Source organism: Apodemus sylvaticus, chromosome 20, assembly GCF_947179515.1.
Source record: "Apodemus sylvaticus chromosome 20, mApoSyl1.1, whole genome shotgun sequence".
Lineage (NCBI taxonomy): Eukaryota > Metazoa > Chordata > Mammalia > Rodentia > Muridae > Apodemus > Apodemus sylvaticus.
The window spans coordinates 3,189,535-3,208,891 of record NC_067491.1 but is presented as its reverse complement, the minus strand read 5'-3'; the positions used below and the strand labels follow the sequence as shown (position 1 = coordinate 3,208,891).

The 19,357-nt window shown below is 36.0% G+C and overlaps 1 protein-coding gene across 1 annotated transcript; it reads right to left on the bottom strand.

Annotated features, from left to right (window-relative positions):
* Nucleotides 1-5,043: 5,043 nt before the first annotated feature.
* LOC127671282 (olfactory receptor 9K2) lies at nt 5,044-6,018 on the bottom strand. The gene has a single exon (XM_052166010.1). It carries the CDS (start codon nt 5,983-5,985, stop codon nt 5,044-5,046), a length of 942 nt encoding a protein of 313 aa, XP_052021970.1. The 5' UTR covers nt 5,986-6,018.
* Between the last annotated feature and the right edge of the window lie 13,339 nt (nt 6,019-19,357).

The following is a 19,357-nucleotide window of genomic DNA, read 5'->3' as shown; positions in this document are numbered from 1 at the left end:
CCATTCCTCCCACTGATGCCTTTTCTGCCACAAGGCCTTTTTCTGCCACATTTTTGGCTGGAACCATGTGTGCCCCTTAGTTGATGGTTCAGTCCCTGGGAGTCTTGGGGCATCTGGGTGGTCGAAATCATTGTTCTTCCCTTGGGGCTATAAGCTCCTTTAGCTCCTCTAGACTGTCCTCCAGCTCCTCCATTGGGGACCCCATGCCCAGTCCAATAGTTGGTTGCTAGCATCTGCCTCTGTATTTGTAAGGCTCTGGCAGGGCCCATCTGGAGACAACCATGTCATGCTCCTTTTGGTATACACTTCTTATCATCCTTAGTAGTGTCAGGGTTTGTTGACTGTTTATAGGATGAATCCCCAGATAGGGCAATCTCTGGGTGGCCTTTACTTCAGCCCCTGCTCCACACATTGTCTCCCTTATTGCTCCTGTGAGTATTTTGTTCCCTTTCTTAGAGGAACCAAAGCACCCTTACTTACGTTCTCCTTCTTTTTGAGCTTCCTGTGCTGGGTGAATTGTAACTTGTTTATTTTGAGCTTTTGGGCTAACTTCCACTTATTAGTGAGTGCATACCATCTTGTGTTCTTAAACTTCAAAAATACATGCTGTTTTAATACTATATAAATTTGGAATGCATTTTTTTACTTTTAATTACTTTGTTTTAAATTTTGTTTGAATAATTTTTCAAAAATCTTTCAATTTTACTTAAAAATCTTAATTTCACTTAAAGTCTGCTATTTAATTCCTCTACTGATTTTTTAATTTCAGTTACTGTAATTTTTATTTCTAAATTTTGCATTTGGTTTCATTTTTTAGTTCTACTTCTGCTAGTTTGTTTCATTTTAGTTTCATTTTCCCCATAATTTTGTGGCTTGTTTCTCTGTGTTTCATAATCTTGAGTTGGAAACTCTTTTCATCCCCTAGCATATATCTACTGACTTTTATGAAAAAACACACTTCCTAATCAGTCCAACCAGTTCATAAAATTATGTGCAATATTTTTAGGAGAATATGCCTTTGTATATAATATCACCATGAGGTGTGTCACACTATTTCTCTGTCTTATGTTAGAAGCATGTGACAACCCACTGTTGCACACTGTCTGAAATAATGTAAGACTTTAATTCAATTAACACCAACTTTCACAGCTTTTCACTGATTTCAGAAACATTCAGACAAAGCATAAACACTGCTCCTGAGAAAAGACAAGATGACAGCATTCCTTCTGAAAGTCTTCCAAATAACCAGGATTCTGCAATTCTGTATTCCCCACCCCCTCACTTCCAGACATATAAAACTCAAACTGCATTCCTTTCCTTTTTCCCATCTGCCCTAGCTATGGTGGATTAAGAAAGTCGCCCTACTGTTGTTACTTGTACTCTCAGCAGTTTCTTAACATCCAGGCTGTCTTTATTTCATTCGACCTTCAGGTGATTCAAGGAAAAAAAAAAACAATTGAAAAGTCAGCATCCACTTCAATATTGCTGCAAACTAGGTAAAGGTATTATCTGGGTACTTAGTTTGTATTTGAATATATATTCCACAGAGGAAAAAAATTATCCATTTTGAGGAAAGTACTCTTGACTTCATGGATTCCTAGGGGGATCGTGAAATTTTAACTGTATTCTGGAATTCTCACAAGTCTATTTTTTTCTTCATGCATTATTGTTAAATTTGTGTTTACACAAATAACTAGGAATGTAAATTTCTATTCTATCATCTTGATGTTTTCACCTCCACAGCATGTTTTAAATTTCAAATTGCAATTTTGATAGTATGTAGAAAATAAATGGAATTTTGTCTTTTAACCTTGTTCCAGAAAACTTACTATAACCAATCATTACTTGCAGAAAGTTTTTGTTGCTGCTGCTGCTGCTACTGCTGAGAGTTTTGGATTTTCTCCATTTAACATCTTTTTGTAGGCAAACAAGTGTAGTTGTTTTTTCTTATGAATCACCTAATCTGAAGAGTTTTTCTTTTCATTCCATCATAACAAAATACAACTAACTGGGTATAGTTACCACAAAAATACTTTCGTATAGCTATGGAAGCTGATGTCTAAGATGAAGCCACTATCAGAGTGAGGTCATCTGAAATTTTTTTCTTAATCTTTAAATGGCAATTCTCTTGGTGTCTCTGCATATGTTAAGTTCTATCACCTGAAAGTCTGAAGATTCTCTTTTTTCTTCTAACTTCTTCCTACAAATATGTGACCCACTTGCAGTTCAAATTTAACTTCATTTCATCTTTGAGGACACTATATCAACTATAGTTTCATTCTGAAGCTCTGGAAATTTGGGCTTTGTCTTAGTCATTGTTTGGTTGCTGTGAAAAGACACCACGACCAAGGAAACTCTTATGAAAGATTTAATTGCCTTGCTTACAGTTTTGGAATGTGAGTCCAAGGTGGAGAACAGACAGGGCTGACAATGGATCGGTAGCTAAGAGCTGCATCCTGATCCATAGACAGCAATCAGAGAACATGATAGATACTGAGACTGATGTGGGCTTTTAAAACTTCACAGCCCATTCCCAGTGGCACAGTTCCTGCAATGAGGCCCCATCTACTCCCATAAGGCTATGCCTCCTAATCTCTCACTAAGCTCTGTCCACTCCCTGGTGACTAAGCATTCACATGTATGAGCCTATGTGGTCATTCTCATTCACACCAACACAGGCTTCAACATAAAAATTTTAAGTGATACAATTAAGTTCCAAAACATTTATTTCTAGTTCTCATTATATTATGTACAATTTCTTTCTAGTACAGGTTAAAGGAATGTGATAAAATATGACGTTGTAGCATTGTTAGTAATTACACCAGGAACACTTCAAGTTTCTTATCATTTAGGACAATGCTGGTTGTAGATTTTCTTAAACATGCTAATTATAAAATTGAAGTGTTCTATTGCGTTACTTTACTAAAAGCTCCTTAATATACTTTTTATTATTGCTGTTAAAAATCAAGCCAGGGGTTTGATGAATTGGGTGGGTACATCCTCAACTTAGCTCTACTCATTGGTTTTTCTGCATATACAATCACTACAAACATTGATTCTAGTTCAAAATTAGGAACACATCTTATTTTGCATAGTTTTGGCTCATTAGTCCTTTGTTTTTACTTGCTAATTGTGGTTTTTGAAATGTGTCTTTTTCTCAACAACATAAGGAAACTTTAGACCCACAGCAGCAGCATTAACAACTTCATTTTCCCTATTTCAACCTTATACCTTTTAAATCCATTTTTTATTATCTTATGGTAACATTGTTCTTTTTTTATTCGATATATTTTTAATTTACATTTTAAATTATTTCCCCTTTTCTTGCCCCCCACTCCCCGAAAGTCACATAAGCCTCCTTCCCTCCCCCTGTTCTCCCATCTACCCCTTCCCACTTCCCTGCTCTGGTTTTGCCCTATACTGCTACACTGAGTCTTTCCAGAACCAGGGGCCATTCCTCCTTTCTTCTTGTACCTCATTTGATGTGTGGATTATGTTTTGGGTATTCTAATTTCTAGGCTAATATCCACTTATTAGTGAGTGCATACCATGATTGATCTTTTGAGACTGGGTTACCTCACTTAGTATGATGTTCTCCAGCTCCATCCATTTGTCTAAGAATTTCATGAATTCATTGTTTCTAATGGCTGAATAGTACTCCATTGTGTGTATATATACCACATTTTTTGCATCCATTCTTCTGTTGAGGGATACCTGGGTTCTTTCCAGCTTCTGGCTATTATAAATAGGGCTGCTATGAACATAGTGGAGCAGGTATCCTTATTACATGCTGGGGAATCCTCTGGGTATATGCCCAGGAGTGGTATAGCAGGATCCTCCAGAAGTGACGTGCCCAGTCCTGGTGAGGAACCACCAGACTGATTTCCCGAGTGGTTGTACCAATTTGCAACCCCACCAGCAGTGGAGGAGTGTTCCTCTTTCTCCACATCCTCGCCAACACCTGCTGTCTCCTGAGTTTTTGACCTTAGCCATTCTGATGGGTGTGAGGTGAAATCTTAGGGTTGTTTTGATTTGCATTTCCCTAATGACTAATGAAGTTGAGCATTAAATCCATTTTTTAATCAAGAAAATCATCTCTGCTTACCAACCATCAGCTCTCAGTCACCTCAAAGGGTGACCTTAAAGAGCGTCTTTGGCACAAAGCCTTTGACATTTGACTGCCTGCTCATATACTACACTGTGAATACTCCAAAAAATGAAGTAATTCATTCCTATGCCTATCACAATACCAAAACATGTGTAAATGTTTTGGATAGAATTTACTAAATAAATCAATATGCATATAGAGATAGGTGAGCACATTTTATAAAATATACTATTTCCGTGATTCATCTAGTTCTATACATTTATTAAACACCCCCATTAATAATTAACACAAAACATTACTATAAAGGATCAAATTGAGATAATGAATACTCAATACTTGCCAGTGATTCATCTTCTAACTAGATTCTTTTATTCAGATTTATATTTTGTGTGGCTCAAAGAACTCCACAATGCCTGGCATTCTCAGAGAAAATTTCAAATTAGTGCCTGTAGTGAAGACTTCATGTAAATACTTATCAAACTAAAGTTTGATGAGCACTCAATATACTAATAACAGTGAAAAACAGAAAGTCAATATACTTTTTAAAAAAATTAAATTTGTTACTTTGTGGATTATCAAGATTGTGACTAGGAGGAAAAAGCAATCAGAGATCAAATTTATATAAAAACAGTTTAATAAATATGATTAAGATTGAAATACTTTAAGCATTATGAAGCACACAATGCTTTATGAAATAGAATATAATTAGATATGAAAAGAAAAGATGATATATAAAAAACCTCCCCAGGACATTGACATGTCCATGAACTTAAAGATTACAGGAGGGACAAAGATGTCATAATTCATGACGATGCACTGTATACAACAGGCTTCTAACAACATTGTTAAAATAGTTAGGAGAAAATTTTATCATTGGCCACAAAACTTATGAAATCAATACTCAAAACACTACTGTAGAATGGATCATGGAAAAATCAACTAATGGATTTTTTCTTCTCTAGAAGTTTGCTTAGAGCTTCTTTAACATCTTTGTTTCTCAGAGAGTAAATCAGAGGGTTCAGCATAGGTGTGACTAGGGAATAGCACAAAGAAGCCAGCTTACTCAGTTCAGGAAATCGGTTGGGGGTGAGATACATGAAGAAAACAGCACCATACAGCACACTCACAACACCCAGGTGAGAGCTGCAAGTGGAGAAGGCTTTCCTCCTTCCTTCTGTGGAGCGTATCTTTAGAACAGTGGACACAATATACATGTAGGAAACAAGGATGACTAAGACAGTCGGTAAGATAATGATGCCAGATAAAGAAAAAGATACTATTTTGTGTATGAAAAGGTCAGAACATGAGAGTCTCTGAAGGGGGCGACTATCACAGTAAAAGTGGTCAATGGCCCGAGAAGCACAGAACGATAAAGTAAATGTCATGCTGGTCTGGAGAACAGAGCTGATACAACCACAAAAATAAGAGCCTGCCACCAACTGAGTGCAGAGTCGTGTGGACATGTGAACAGAATACAAGAGTGGGTTGCAGATGGCAATGAAACGGTCATAAGCCATGGCTGCCAGGAGAAATCCTTCAGTCACAATGAAGAGTGCAAAGAGAAAGATCTGGGCCACACAGCCTGCAAACGAGATGGACTTGCTCTCAGACCAAAAGTTGCACATAGCCTTTGGTGCAATAACAGATGAGTAGAAGAGGTCGATGAAGGAGAGGTTGCCTAGGAAGAAATACATTGGCGTGTTCAGCCTGGGATCGGTCATAATGATGGCCATCATCCCAAGGTTTCCTAGAAGGATCATGGCATACACAAGCAGAAAAAGCAGGAAGAGGAGGATATGAAGCTCAGGGCTGACCCTGAAGCCTACAAGAATGAAGTCAGTCATATCTGAGTGATTGTTTGTTTCTCTGTCCCCCATGGAAGAGACCTGATGAGAGGCACAAAGCAAAATAAACAAACTCTTAGTTTGATCTCATATTAAATAGCTGCTACAGGACAGGGGTTTGCAGTGCTCTTCTATTATCATTTTTTAATTTTGGCCTCATGCTATGACAAACTGAATTCAAACAAGTGATACAGTATTCAAATACTACTTTTAATTTTAATTCCCAAAGTGGCAAAATTAGACTTTTCCTCCATAGGTTTGATGCCCTTTGTGTTTTATTAATCACCTTTCTATACATTATTTTTCTATCTACATACGGACTTCAATTTCACTTCATGATATTGATGATCAAATATGGGGAAGTACACAGGAAGTCCTGGCCACCATGGGAGAGCAGCAGCCATGGCCCCACTACCCCATGGCTGTGGGCCTCAACATGGGCCACAAAGTGATGAAGAATGAGGTATAGCCAACCCTGGGGGCGCCTCACTAAGCACACCAAGTATGTGCAGAACATGGTCTGGGAGATGTGCAGCTTCGCACCTTATGAGCTGTGCACCATGGAGTTGCTCAAAGTGGCCAAGGACAAGTGTGCACTCAAGTTCATCAAGAAGAGGGTGAGCATGCACATCTGTGCCAAGAGCATGCACATCTGTGCCAAGAGCATGCACATCTGTGCCAAGAGCATGCACATCTGTGCCAAGAGCATGCACATCTGTGCCAAGAGAAAGCAGGAGGAGCTGAGCAGCTTGCAGCAGCCATGAGAAAGGCAGCAGTCGAGACTGATGCACCTTCACCCAATAAATGCTTGTTCTGCAAGTGGAGAAGGCTTTCTTCCTTCCCTCCATGGAGGGTATCTTTAGAAGAGTAGACCCAATATACATGTAGGAAACAAGGATGACTAAGACAGTTGGTAAGATAATGATGCCAGATAAAGAATATATATATAAAACATACTATATATGGTACATATGCATATATAAGTATGTATATGTACCATATATATGGTTATATATATATATTCTTCCTTATATATATACATAATACATATATATACATAATACATACATACATATATATATATATATATATATATATATATATATATATATATATACATGTATTGCCCATATGCTTAAAAATGTCATACAGGAAGAAGTTTAAGTGTTATTTTAAAGATACTATAGGTTTTAGTATTAAAATTTAGGAAAGCTTGGAGTTTTAGCTTAGAGTTTCAATAGATAATTTCAAAATGATTGATTTTTTTAAAAATAGCTTGCACTATCCATTATCTATTTGGGGGTCCTAAAGATAGATAATGGTTAGAAATATATAACCAATTATAGAAATGGCTAACACATATCATAGGATTTGTTCACCAGATGAAACACTAGTACATTTACTGATAGTATTGGAAATTGAACGTATCATCTCATGAATGCCCCAAATGCACTCTGCCAGCAAGCCCAGGACTTTCTCATTTCATGTGCATTTTATAATGAGATCTTGGGAAATTGCCAAGACTTCTCTTGAATCTTCTGTAGAGCCTAGAAAGCCTTGAACTTATCTTACCTCTCCCTTTTGATCAGTACTGATTTCTTATCTGTGTCCCAAGGCTCAGCAAATATTATTTTAATTTTTTCCTAGATTTTGTAATTCCAAGATAATAAGGGGGCCTACCGCATATTTACGTAATATGTTGGAAATAAAAATAGGAAAAATAAGGCTTAAGTTGCCTTGTTTTATTTCTCTACATATAATTTCACAACCAACAATAGCACATTTCTTAAAGAGTTCACTTAGACTTTCTTTTATTCTTCTATTTATAAATCAATCTACTCCTTTTTCTATCCACTTTGAAATTTGTATTTTTGAGTATGAGTAATAACAATTATTACAAATGTTAATATAATATTTTATTATGTCAGACATTTTCCCAAATGATTCTGTCAAATTCATTTAATCTATAAAACAATAAAAGGAGGAGATAATATATTTCATGTTTACAAATGAGCTACAAAACATATTAAGTCTTGACATTTTACCTACTGGGGTCAGAATCATAATTTGGCATGAAGAAATGCAGCTGTAGAATCCATGTTATTGGTCATTCTTGAGACTTATACTGCACTTGTACTTTGATAAGTGCTTCCTGGTCATTACCTGGCTCACTTTTCCATGTTCTGGAGTGTTAAGGTAAACTTACTTATCCTTAACATGAATTTCCTAATTCTCCTCCTTGGACCAAAACATATTTTCTAATATTATCTTCATATTTTCTTCACATAACAGTAACCTCCTTCTGACCCTCTATGATTCTTACTCCTATATTGTGAGTATATCAGGGTAAAGGAAACTAATGAGTAAACATGAGTCATATATACACATGATGAATGATTATGATATATGTGGACTCAGAGGGAAGCTAGAGGCTGTGTGATAGCACCATGAACAGCATGAACTTAATGTGAAATATACAGGTTCTGGTTCAATTTCTCCCTTCTTTTAGCTGAATCCTTGGGCAAGTTCCTTGAGCCACAGAGTCTCTGTATGTAAAGAGTAGATAAATTCTTTTGTGGACATAAAAAGGCATATATAAATAAATCACACTGGGAAATTCATTAGGAGAAGGCATCCCATAAATGCTAACTGTTAGTCCATCTTTCAGACTTTTCAATATTCTTAAGAAATAACAAAGCAATTGGTGCTTATCAGGTTGAAAATCATAATATGCACATGGCACTTGGTGTCAAACCATTCTAATGCAAGTAATGGAATCAACAAAAATATTAAAATTTTATAGAAAATGAAAAACACTTTACTAAACATATTTACTTTGAGATAAAACAGGAGTATTAAAACAGTAGCATAGTATGTTATTATCTATGACTGCTTTAAATGCTGAAAATAAAATATTCATTCATTTAGCTAGTAATTAAGTATGCATATAATTACAAGCTAGATGATATTTTTCAGAACGAAGAAGAGTAAGATATCTAAGTAGAGAAAGAGCCTAAAGTAGTCATAAACTAAATTTTAAAAGTAATATATTTTTTCACTTTTCTTTAATATTGCCTACAGACAAGAATAAATTCAGTTTTAATTGTCAAGATTTATTTCTATAGCTCATTCCACATTACGTTTTAATATTAAAATTGAATTTACTTTATTCCCCATTTGGCAAGATCAAGCCCAAATGTTCTCTGTATATTTACTATCACCATGGCTTTTTTAATCTAGTAATAAAAATTAATCATTATAATACATATCTATTGTGGCTAATAGGTAATAGTTGAATGATATAAAGATGCAAAATGAAAGCAATATTGAATAAGCTTATGTTACAAGTTTGAGTGTTCATAACATCAGAAACATTAGTAAATTTATGACTGAAGACATTCTATCTTGGGAAAAGAATCTTTCCCAGATCACTTACCAAACAAGTATCAGGTCATGACACTTATGATTTATCAAATCGCAAATGTTGTAAAAGTTACTTTTTTACCTTGTATAGTATAGTAGTTTGTCAGATTCTGCTAAGAATGAAACAGAACTATGATGTGTCCCTTTCTGTTGTTTGCTTTAGTTCCACAAATGACAAACATAAAGTTAATTGTCTGTAAAAAAAATTGCTTTGTAATTAAGATGAATTCCACCCTACAAATGCATACTCATCCCACTTTTAGAACAGAACCTTCTCAGAGAAAAAGTATAATTTATATCCTTCATAACTTTATAAACAAAGCTATCCTTTAGCTGTTGAATTCTTGAAAATTTTCTGAGGTCTTTTTCAGAAGATTCAGTAAAGGTGAATTTCTGAATGATGTTCTGTCAAAGTTGAGTTAATTCAGGGAATTGTGTTCTGAAGCCACACAAATGAGCCTGAAGAAGGCAATGCAGCCTTCCCCTGCATCCTAAGATTCTTGCCCACTTATAAGGAATGTAGACTAGCTAACATGAATAGATAAGTAAAGGCCCGTACCATCTGGCACTTCTAATAAGTCTGCCAAAGTATAAGGCATAGTTATTCATGAGGGCTTTGGACTTGTAATAACAGGGTAATATTTTCAAACAGTTATAATAGTAAGATTTCTCTTCCCTTCTGGGAGACAGCTCTCTAGAGAGAGGAGAAATTAGATCAATTATCAAGACATTTTTGTGTTCCAGAACAAAGTCCAAGAAAAGTACAGAGGGTCAGATTTAGTAAGATAAAACTTGTATCCAATGTAAAACACAGGATTTTATCTTTCCTTTTCTGAATCCTTTTAATTCAGGGAATTGACAAATAGGATCTTTTCATGATAAATTGTACACCTAAAAGGAAACATTTTCAATTTGCCCTTATAAGTTTTTATAAATAAAGGATAATAAATATTAAAGGAAACACATTTAAAACAAAATTTTGGTCTGGTGAACAAAATTAATATTCATCCTATTCTGGAATTCTATTCACCAAAAAGGTTTTCTGTTGTCAGTTATATCTTGTCAATAGCAATTGGAAGTGAAGTAAATAAAAATAGAGAATAGTATTTGGCAATGACTAGCAAAGGTCCTCTCATTCATTGGTAAAATTTAATAATGCCTACATATATTTAATTTGGAGTTTACTTCTAAGTCTAGTTGCCTGAAAGTTGCTAAATTTAATGATTTCTCATTGGTTGTATATTTTAAATAATTTTAAGAACTCTTATAGTATTTGCAAAAAATCACAATTTGTGTTTAAAAATTAAAGAACAATTTCAATAGTATAAAAGTTATCACATATAAACCAGGAAAATGAGTAAGCAAAATGGAAAACATATTGGGCTCAAGGAGTCTTAAAATGTGCAGCTAATCAAAGCTCATCCATCTGTGGAGGTCATAAGCTGACATCTGAAGTCTTCTGTCACTCTCAGCTCTTGAAACAAGGTAGACACTGTCTAACACAAAATATTGTCATCTCACATTTGTTTTCTTGTCTGAATAGGATCAGATGGAATCTCTTGTAGTTTCCATTTCTCTAACAGATATTGTATTAATTTTTAATGCTGTGATAAAATTTTTCTGACCTAAACAATGCTAGAAAAGATTGGTTTACTTCAGCTCATATTTTAAAGTTAAAATCCTACTTTTGGAAGAAGGCGTGATAGCAAGAGCTAGGGAGTCACTAGTAACATTGGATCCAGTCAAAATGAAGAGAAAGATAATTACTATCTGTCCAGTTTCTCTCTCCTTTATATTCAAAAAAGGATCTCAGACTATGGGATGGTGCTACCCCAGTAAGATGGGATTTCCTATTTTAATAAATACAATCTGATAATTCTTCTTCCATATACTCCCTTAATTTAGATAATCACTTACTGAAATATACATGGCTTGTCTTCTCAATAATTATTAATCTAAGTTGGGAATCAATAAAAACCTTTGGAGCTAGTATAGTTAAAATATTTTCATGTTTATTGGCCAGCTGTTCTTCACACTTAAGTGGTCTGTTATTTTTATTATCCCACTTAGTGACTGTGTTTTTGATTTCTCAAAGGGGTCAGTCTTTTCCTGTTTTTCATAGACTAGATATAAATTTTTTTCAGATGTGTAGCTACCAAAACTTTTCTTCTATTCTGTAAGCTGACTATTCACCTGATTGTTTCAGACACTGTGTAGAAGCTTTTGAATTTCATGAGGTATTATTTGCCAATGTGTCCTGGCTCTGTTTTCTGTACAACTGGATTCATTTTCCTGATACTAATTTATGGGTATAACAGTAAATGGCTAGGACTTAGTTTAATTCTGTGTTTATTTGGCAGAATAATTGTGCTAGTTTTACTAGGTTCTTCCTTTAGAGTATGTGACTTTTCTGGGCACAAATTCTTGGACTGATCACGATACCAGATGTTGATTTCATCCTGTGGGCCAGGTCTTAAGTTAAATAAAAAAGTTCATGGGATTCACAAGTGGATAAGAATGATAAACATTCCCTTCCTTGGTAACATGCATAGCACCTTCCAGAACAATGAAAGCTATCCAATAGGCATAAAGTTTCTGTGTAATACCAGTTTTTTTTTCCATGTCCTATGACTCAAGTATGGAATGTTTTCAGCAATATGGTCTTACTGTAAAGTTATGAAACTCAATATTGGCAATCATCTGTAATGTTCAGGGGCTTTTGGAACTTAATTGTCCATCAATTCCTAAGACGTAAGCCATTTCTAGCATAGTGATTTTCTATATATGTATACATTTATTTTAGGATACTTCTACAGTAGTAGATGTTCATATTAGTTTATGGAAGTATCTTAGTGTTAGTTATACCTTCCTGTATTCCCTCTTCATCCTGCTCTCCCCCGTCTCTTTAATGCTTTCTGTACCTTTGTTCTCATTTACCCTTTATTTCCACTGTTTTATATCTTATCTCCTTTCCTAGTCTTGATGGGTATCCCAAAATGAAACAAAGATATCAAATGGTTTAAAACTAATTTCTACAAATAAAAGAGAACATGATGTTTTATCTTTCTGGGTCTTGATTACCTCATTAAGAATTATTATTTCCAGCTTCATTCATTTATCTGCGAATTTCACAACTTTATTTTTCTTGATATATAAGATCAAAACAGAAATTATTTGAGGTATTATGAAAAAGCTTCATCTTTGAATTATAGGTATAGAAAGAGAAGATTGTTATATATAAAGCATGCAGTAATACTTTAAATAATTTACTGGAGAATAGCTTTAATAAAATAATGGGATAAAAATTTTCCAAACATAGAGAGATGTTCATATTGGCACAAAAATAAATGTATATAACACTAAATAAATAAGACCAAAAACGAAACTCCATATGACAATGTAGTTAAAATATTAAAAATACAAAAATTTTTTAAAGGCTATTGAAAGCTGAAATAGAGAAAGATCAGTTACTTGCAAAGTAGGTCCATCAGAACAACTACTGTTTGTTTAGTCAGTAGAAATCTCTTAAAGCAGATGGGCCTTGAAATGGTCTAAACCCTAAAGACAGTAGTTATTAACTCACACTCTTTTACCCACCAAAAGCATCTATTAAATCTGAAGGAGAAATAAAAAAATAAATAAATACTAAAAACAGATTAAGGGAATTTATGACTACTAAGCCATCTTTACAGGTTATACAAAAAGAACTACTTCAATATGAAGAGAAGAATAAGCACATCCAAGAGGTCACAGGGAAATATAAACAATATCCAGACAGGTAATCAAAAGTTATCTGAAATAAAATCACAAAATAAATGAAGTGATAGGAATTAATGTTTTCCCACAATACTTCTAATGTTAAGTTTGATTCCATAATGAAAAATACAGACTAACAACTTTTATTATGGTTGTCTCTGGATGGGCTCTGCTAGAGCCTTACACATACAGAGACAGATGCTAGCAGTCAACCATGGTCTGGGTGTGGGGTCCCCAATGGAGGAGTTGGAGGGTGGTCCAGAACAGCCCCATGGGAAGAGCAACGATGTCGGCCACCCAGACGCCCCAGGACTCCCAGGAACTAAACCATCATCCAAGGGGTACACATGGTTCCAGCCAAAAATGTGGCAGAGGAAGGCCTTGTCAGATATCAGTGGGAGGAGTGGTCCGTGGTCAGATGAAGTCTCAATAAATGCCCCAACAAAGGGAAATAGAGGGGAGAAGGTGGGAGTGAGTTGGGTGGAGGGGCATATACTTGGAGGCAGGGGATGGGAGGTTGGGGGTTTTGGGGGAGGGGAAATGGGAAAGGTTTTACCCTTTTAAATGTAATTAAAGATTATATTCAATAAAAAAAGAAAGGAAATAAAGTTTTTAATGCCTCCAGAAAAAAATATCATAATCAATGATAGACACCACCTTATTATTATTATTATTATTATTATTATTATTTATTTTACACTCCATATTTTATTCTCCCCCACCCCATCCACCTGTTCTGCAATTTGTACCTCCTCCCCACCCCTCACCCCACCTGATCTCTCAACTCCCTGGGGCCTCCAGGCTCTTGAGGGTTAGGTGCAACATCTCTGAGTGAAAACAGACCTGGCAGTCCTCTCCTGTATGTGTGTTGGGGGCCTCATATCAACACCAGCTGTATGTTGCCTGTTTGGTGTTTCAGTGTTTGAGAGATCTTGGGGGTCCTGATTAAATGGGACTGTTGGTCCTCCTACAGGATTGCCCTTCTCCTCCACTTCTTTTAGCCTTCCCTAATCCAACAGGGGTGAGCTGTTTCTGTTCATTGGTTGGGTGCTAATATCTGCATCTGACTCTTTCAGCTGCTTGTTGGGTCTTCTGTAGTGTGGTCATGCTCAGTCCCTTTTTGTGAGTGTTCCATAGACTCAGTAATAGTGCCAGGACTTGGGACCTCTCCTTGAGCTGGATCCGACACTGTGGGTCTGGCACTGGACCTTCTTTTCCTACAAGCATTTCCATCCCTGTAATTCTTTCAGACAGGAACAATTATGAATCAGAGTTATGACTGTGGGATGGCCCCCATCTCCCTCTTTTGGTGCCCTGTCTTTGTGCTGGAGGTGAACTCTATAAGTTTCCTCTCCTACTGTCAGGCATTTCATCTAAGATCCCTCCATTTGAGCCCTGACAGTCTCTCACCTGGGGGTCTCTGGTGTATTCTAGAGGGTCCCCCCCAACCTTCTATCTCCTGAGGTTGCCTGTTTCCATTCTTTGTGCTGGCCCTCAGGGCTTCAGTCCTTTTTCCTCACCCAATACCAGATCACGTTCCCCTCTCCCCCTATTCCCTACCCCTGTCTACTTTCCCTCCCAGGTCCTCCATCCCTCCCTCCCCATTTGTGATTGCTTTGTTCTCCCTCCCAAGTGGGGCTGAGGCATCCTCACTTGGGCATTCAGCTTGTTGTCCTTTTAGAGTTCCGTGAACTGTATCTTGGGTACTCTGTACTTTTTAACATCCACCTATTAGTGAGAACATACCATGTTTGTCCTTTTTGGTCTGAGTTACTTCATTCAGGAAGGTATTTTCTAGTCCCATCCATTTGCCTGCAAAACTCAGGATGTCCTTGTTCTTAATAGTTGAATAGTATTCCATTGTATAAATGAACCACATTTTCTGCATCCATTCTTCTGTAGTGGGATATTTGGGTTGTTATCAGCTTCTGGCTATCACAAATAAGGCCTCTATGAACACAGTGGAACATGCATGGTGGGAAATCTTTAGGGTATATTCCCAAGAGTGGTATAGCTAGGTCTTCAGGTAGATCTATTTTCAATTTCTGAGGAATCTCCAGATTGATTTCTAAAGTTGTTGTACCAGTTTGTAATCCCATCAGCAATGGAAGAGTGTTCCTCTTTCTCCACATCCTCTCCACCATTTGTTGTCACCTGAGGTTTTGATCTTAGCCATTCTGACTGATGTAAGGTAGAATCTCAGGGTCATTTTGATTTGTATTTTTCTCATCACTAAAGACCTTAAATATTTCTTTAGGTGCTTCTCAGCCATTTGAGATTCCTGTTTTGAATTCTCAGTTTAGTTCCATAGCCCATTTTTTGTTCGGATTGTTAGGTTTTTTTGGTGGTTAGCTTCTTGAGTTCTTTATATATTTTAAATATTAGCCCTCTTTTGAATGTGAGGTTAGTGAAGCTTTTTTCCCAATCTGTAGGTTGCCGATTTGTCTTATTGATTATATCCTTTACCTTACAAAAGCTTTCCAGTTTGAAGTCTAATTTATCAATTCTTGGTCTTAGAGCCTGAGTCACTAGAGTTCTGTTTAGGAAAATTTTTCCTGTGCCAATGAATTTGAGGTTCTTTCCTTCTTTTTCTTCTATTAGATTCAGTGTATCTGGTTTTGTGTTGATGTCCTTGATCCACTTGGACTTGAGCTTTGTGCAAAGTGACAAAGATGGGTCTATTTCCATTTTTCTACATACAGCCAGTTAGACCAGCACCATTTATTGAAGATGTTTTCTTTTTTCCATTGTATATTTTTGGCTTCATTGTCAAAGATCAGGTCTTCCTAAGTGTATGGTTTTACTTCTGGGTCTTCAATTCTATTCCATTGGTCAATGTGTCTGTCTCTGTACCAATACAATGCAGTTTTATCACTATTGCTCTGAGTATAGCTTAAGGTCGAGATAGTGATTCCCCCAGAAGTTCTTTTATTGTCAATAATTGTTTTTTCCATTCTGGGTTTTTTGCTTTTCCAGATAAAATTGAGAATTGCTCTTTCCATGTCTTTGAAGAATTGTACTGGGATTTTGATGGGGATTAGGTTGAATCTGTATATTGCTTTTTATAGGATGGTCATTTTTACTAGGTTAATTCTGCCAATCCATGAGCATGGGAGATCTCTTCATTTTCTGAGATCTTCTTCAATTTCTTTCTTGAGAGACGTGAAGTTATTGTCATACAGGTCTTTCACTTGTTTTGTTAGAATTATCCCAATATATTTTATATTGTTTGTGGTTATTGTGAAGAGTGTTGTTTTCCTAATTTCTTTCTCACATGGTTTTTCATTAGTATAAAGGAAAGCTACTAATTTATTTGAGTTAATTTTATTTCTGGCCACTTTGCTGAAGTTGTTTATCAGCTAGACAAGTTCTCTGTTAGAGTTTTTGGGGTCACTTATGTATACTATCATATCACCTGCAAATAGTGTACCTTTATTTCTTCTTTGCTAATTCATATCCCCTTGATCTCTTTTTGTAGTCTTATCGTTCTAGCTAGCACTTCGAGTACAATATTAAATAGAGATGGGAAGAGTGGGCATCCTTGTCTTGTCCCCAATTTCACTGGGATTGCTTCAAGTATTTTTCCATTTAATTTGATATTGGCTGTTGGTTTGCAGTAAATTGCTTTTATTATGTGTAAGTATGGGCCTTGAACTCCTGATCTCTTCAATACTTTTAACATGAAGGGGTGTTGTATTTTGTCAAATGCTTTTTCTGCATCTAAGGAGATGATCCTGTGATTTTTTTCTTGAGTTTGTTTATATAGAGCATAACGTTAATAGATTTTCCTGTATTGAACCATCCTTGCATCCCTGGGATGAAGCCTACTTGGTTGTGGTGAATGATGGCTTTGATGTGTTCTTAGATTCGCTTTGCAAGAATTTTATTGGGTAATTTTGCATCGATATTCATAAGCAAGATTGGTCTAAAGTTCTCCTTTTTGGTTGGGACCTTGTGTGTTTTAGGTATCAGAGTAATTGTGTCTTCGTAGAATGAGTTAGGTAGTGTTCCTTCTCTTTCTATTTTATGAAATAGTTTGAGAAAAATGGCATCAGATCTTTGAAGGTTTGGTAGAATTCTACACTAAATCCATCTGGCCCTGGGCTTCTTTTGGTTGGGAGGTTTTTAACAACTTCTTATATTTCCATGAATGAGATTTAACTTTGGTATGTGGTATCTGTCTAGAAAACCATCCATTTCATCTAGGTTTTCCAGTTTTGTTTTCAGTAGACTTTTATAGTAAGATCTGATGATTTTTTTTTTAAATTTTCTCCATTTCTGTTGTTATCTTTCTCTTTTCATTTCTGATTTTGTTTATTTCGATACTGCTTCTCCACCCTTTAGTTAGTTTGGCTAGGGGTTTATCTACCTTGTTGATTCTCTCAAAGAACCAGCTTCTGGTTTTGTTGATTCTTTGTGTTGTTTTCTTTGTTTCAATTTGGTTGATTTCGACCCTGAGTTTGACTATTTCCTGCCTTCTACTCTTCTTGGGTGAGTTCTAGAGCTCTCAGGTGTCCTGTTAAGTTGTTAGTGTAAGATCTCTCCAGTTTCTTTACCTGGACACTAAGAGCTATCAACTTTCCTCTTAGCACTGCTTTCATTTTGTCCCATAAGTTTGAGTATGATATGTCAATATTTTCATTAAATTCCAGGAAGTCTTTAATTTCTTTATTTCTTCCCTGATTAAGTTATTGTTGAGTAGAGTTGTTCAGTTTCCATGTGTATGTGGGCTTTCTGTATTTTTTTCTGTTCTTGAAGACCAGCCATAGTGATCTATTAGAATGCATGAGATTATTTCAATCTTCTTGTATCAGCTGAGGGTCATTTTTTGACCAATTATATGGTTGATTTTGGAGAAGGTACCATGAGGTTCTGAAAAGAAAGTGTATTCTTTTGTTTTAGGGTGAAATGGTCTGCAGATATCAGTTAAATCCATTTGGTTCATAACCTCTCTTAGTTTCACTGTGTCTCTGTTTAGTTTGTTTCAATGACTTGTCCATTGGTGAGAGTGGGGTGTTGAAGTCTCCCACTATTACTGTGTGGGGTTCAATGTGTATTTTGAGCTTCAGTAAAGTTTCTTTTATAAATGTGGGTGCTCTTGCATTTATGGCATAGATGTTCAGAATTGAGAGTTCATCTTGGTAGATTTTCCCCTTAATGAATATGAAGTATCCTTCTTCACCATGCTTGATAACTTTTGGTTGAAAATCTATTTTGTTGGATATTAGGATGGCAACTCTTGCTTGTTTCCTGGGACCATTTGCTTGGAAGACCTTTTTCCATCCTTTTACTCTGAGATAGCATCTGTCTTTCTTATTGAGGTGTGTTTCTTGTATGCAGCAAAATGCTGGATCTTGTTTGCACATCCAATCTGTTAGCTTATGTCTTTTAATAGGTGAGTTGAGTCCATTAATATTCAGAGATATTAAAGAGAGATGACTGTTGGTTCCTGATATGTTTGTTTTTGTAGGTGGCTTTATGTACTTGTGGTTCTCTCCTTTTGGCTTTGTTGTGAGATGCTTTAATATCTTGTCCTTTCTTTGGTGCAGATATCTTCCTTGTGTTGAAGTTTTCCTTCTAGTATCCTCTGTAGGGTTGGATTGGTAGATAGATACTGTTTGAATTTGGTTTTGTCCCAGAATATTTTGGTTTCTCCATCTATGTTGATTGAGAGTTTTGCTGGGTATAGCTTGGGCTGGCATTTGTGTTCTCATAGAGACTGCATGACCTCTGACCAGGCTCTTCTGGCTTTCATAGACTCTGTTGAGAAGTCTGGTATGATTCTGACAGGTCTACCTTTGTATGTTACTTGGCCCTTTTCACTTGCAGCTTTTAATACTCTCTCTTTGTTCTGTGCATTTAATGTTTTGATTACTATGAGACAAGAGAATTTTCTTTTCTGGTCCCATTTATTTGGTGTTCTATAGGCTTCTTGTACCTTCATGGTCATCTCTTTCTTTATGTTGGGAAAGTTTTCTTCTATGAATTTGTTGAAGACATTTTCAGGTACTTTGAGCTGGGAATCTTCATTCTCCTCTATTTCCATAATTCTTAGCTTTGCTTTTTTCATTGTGTCCTGAATTTCTTAAATGCTTTGGGCTAGGAGTATTTTTATGTTTTGAATTTTCTTTGACAGTTGTGTCAGTCTCTTCTACAATATTTTCCACATCTGAGATTCTCTCTTCTATCTCTTGCATTCTGTTGGTGATGCTTACATCTATAATTC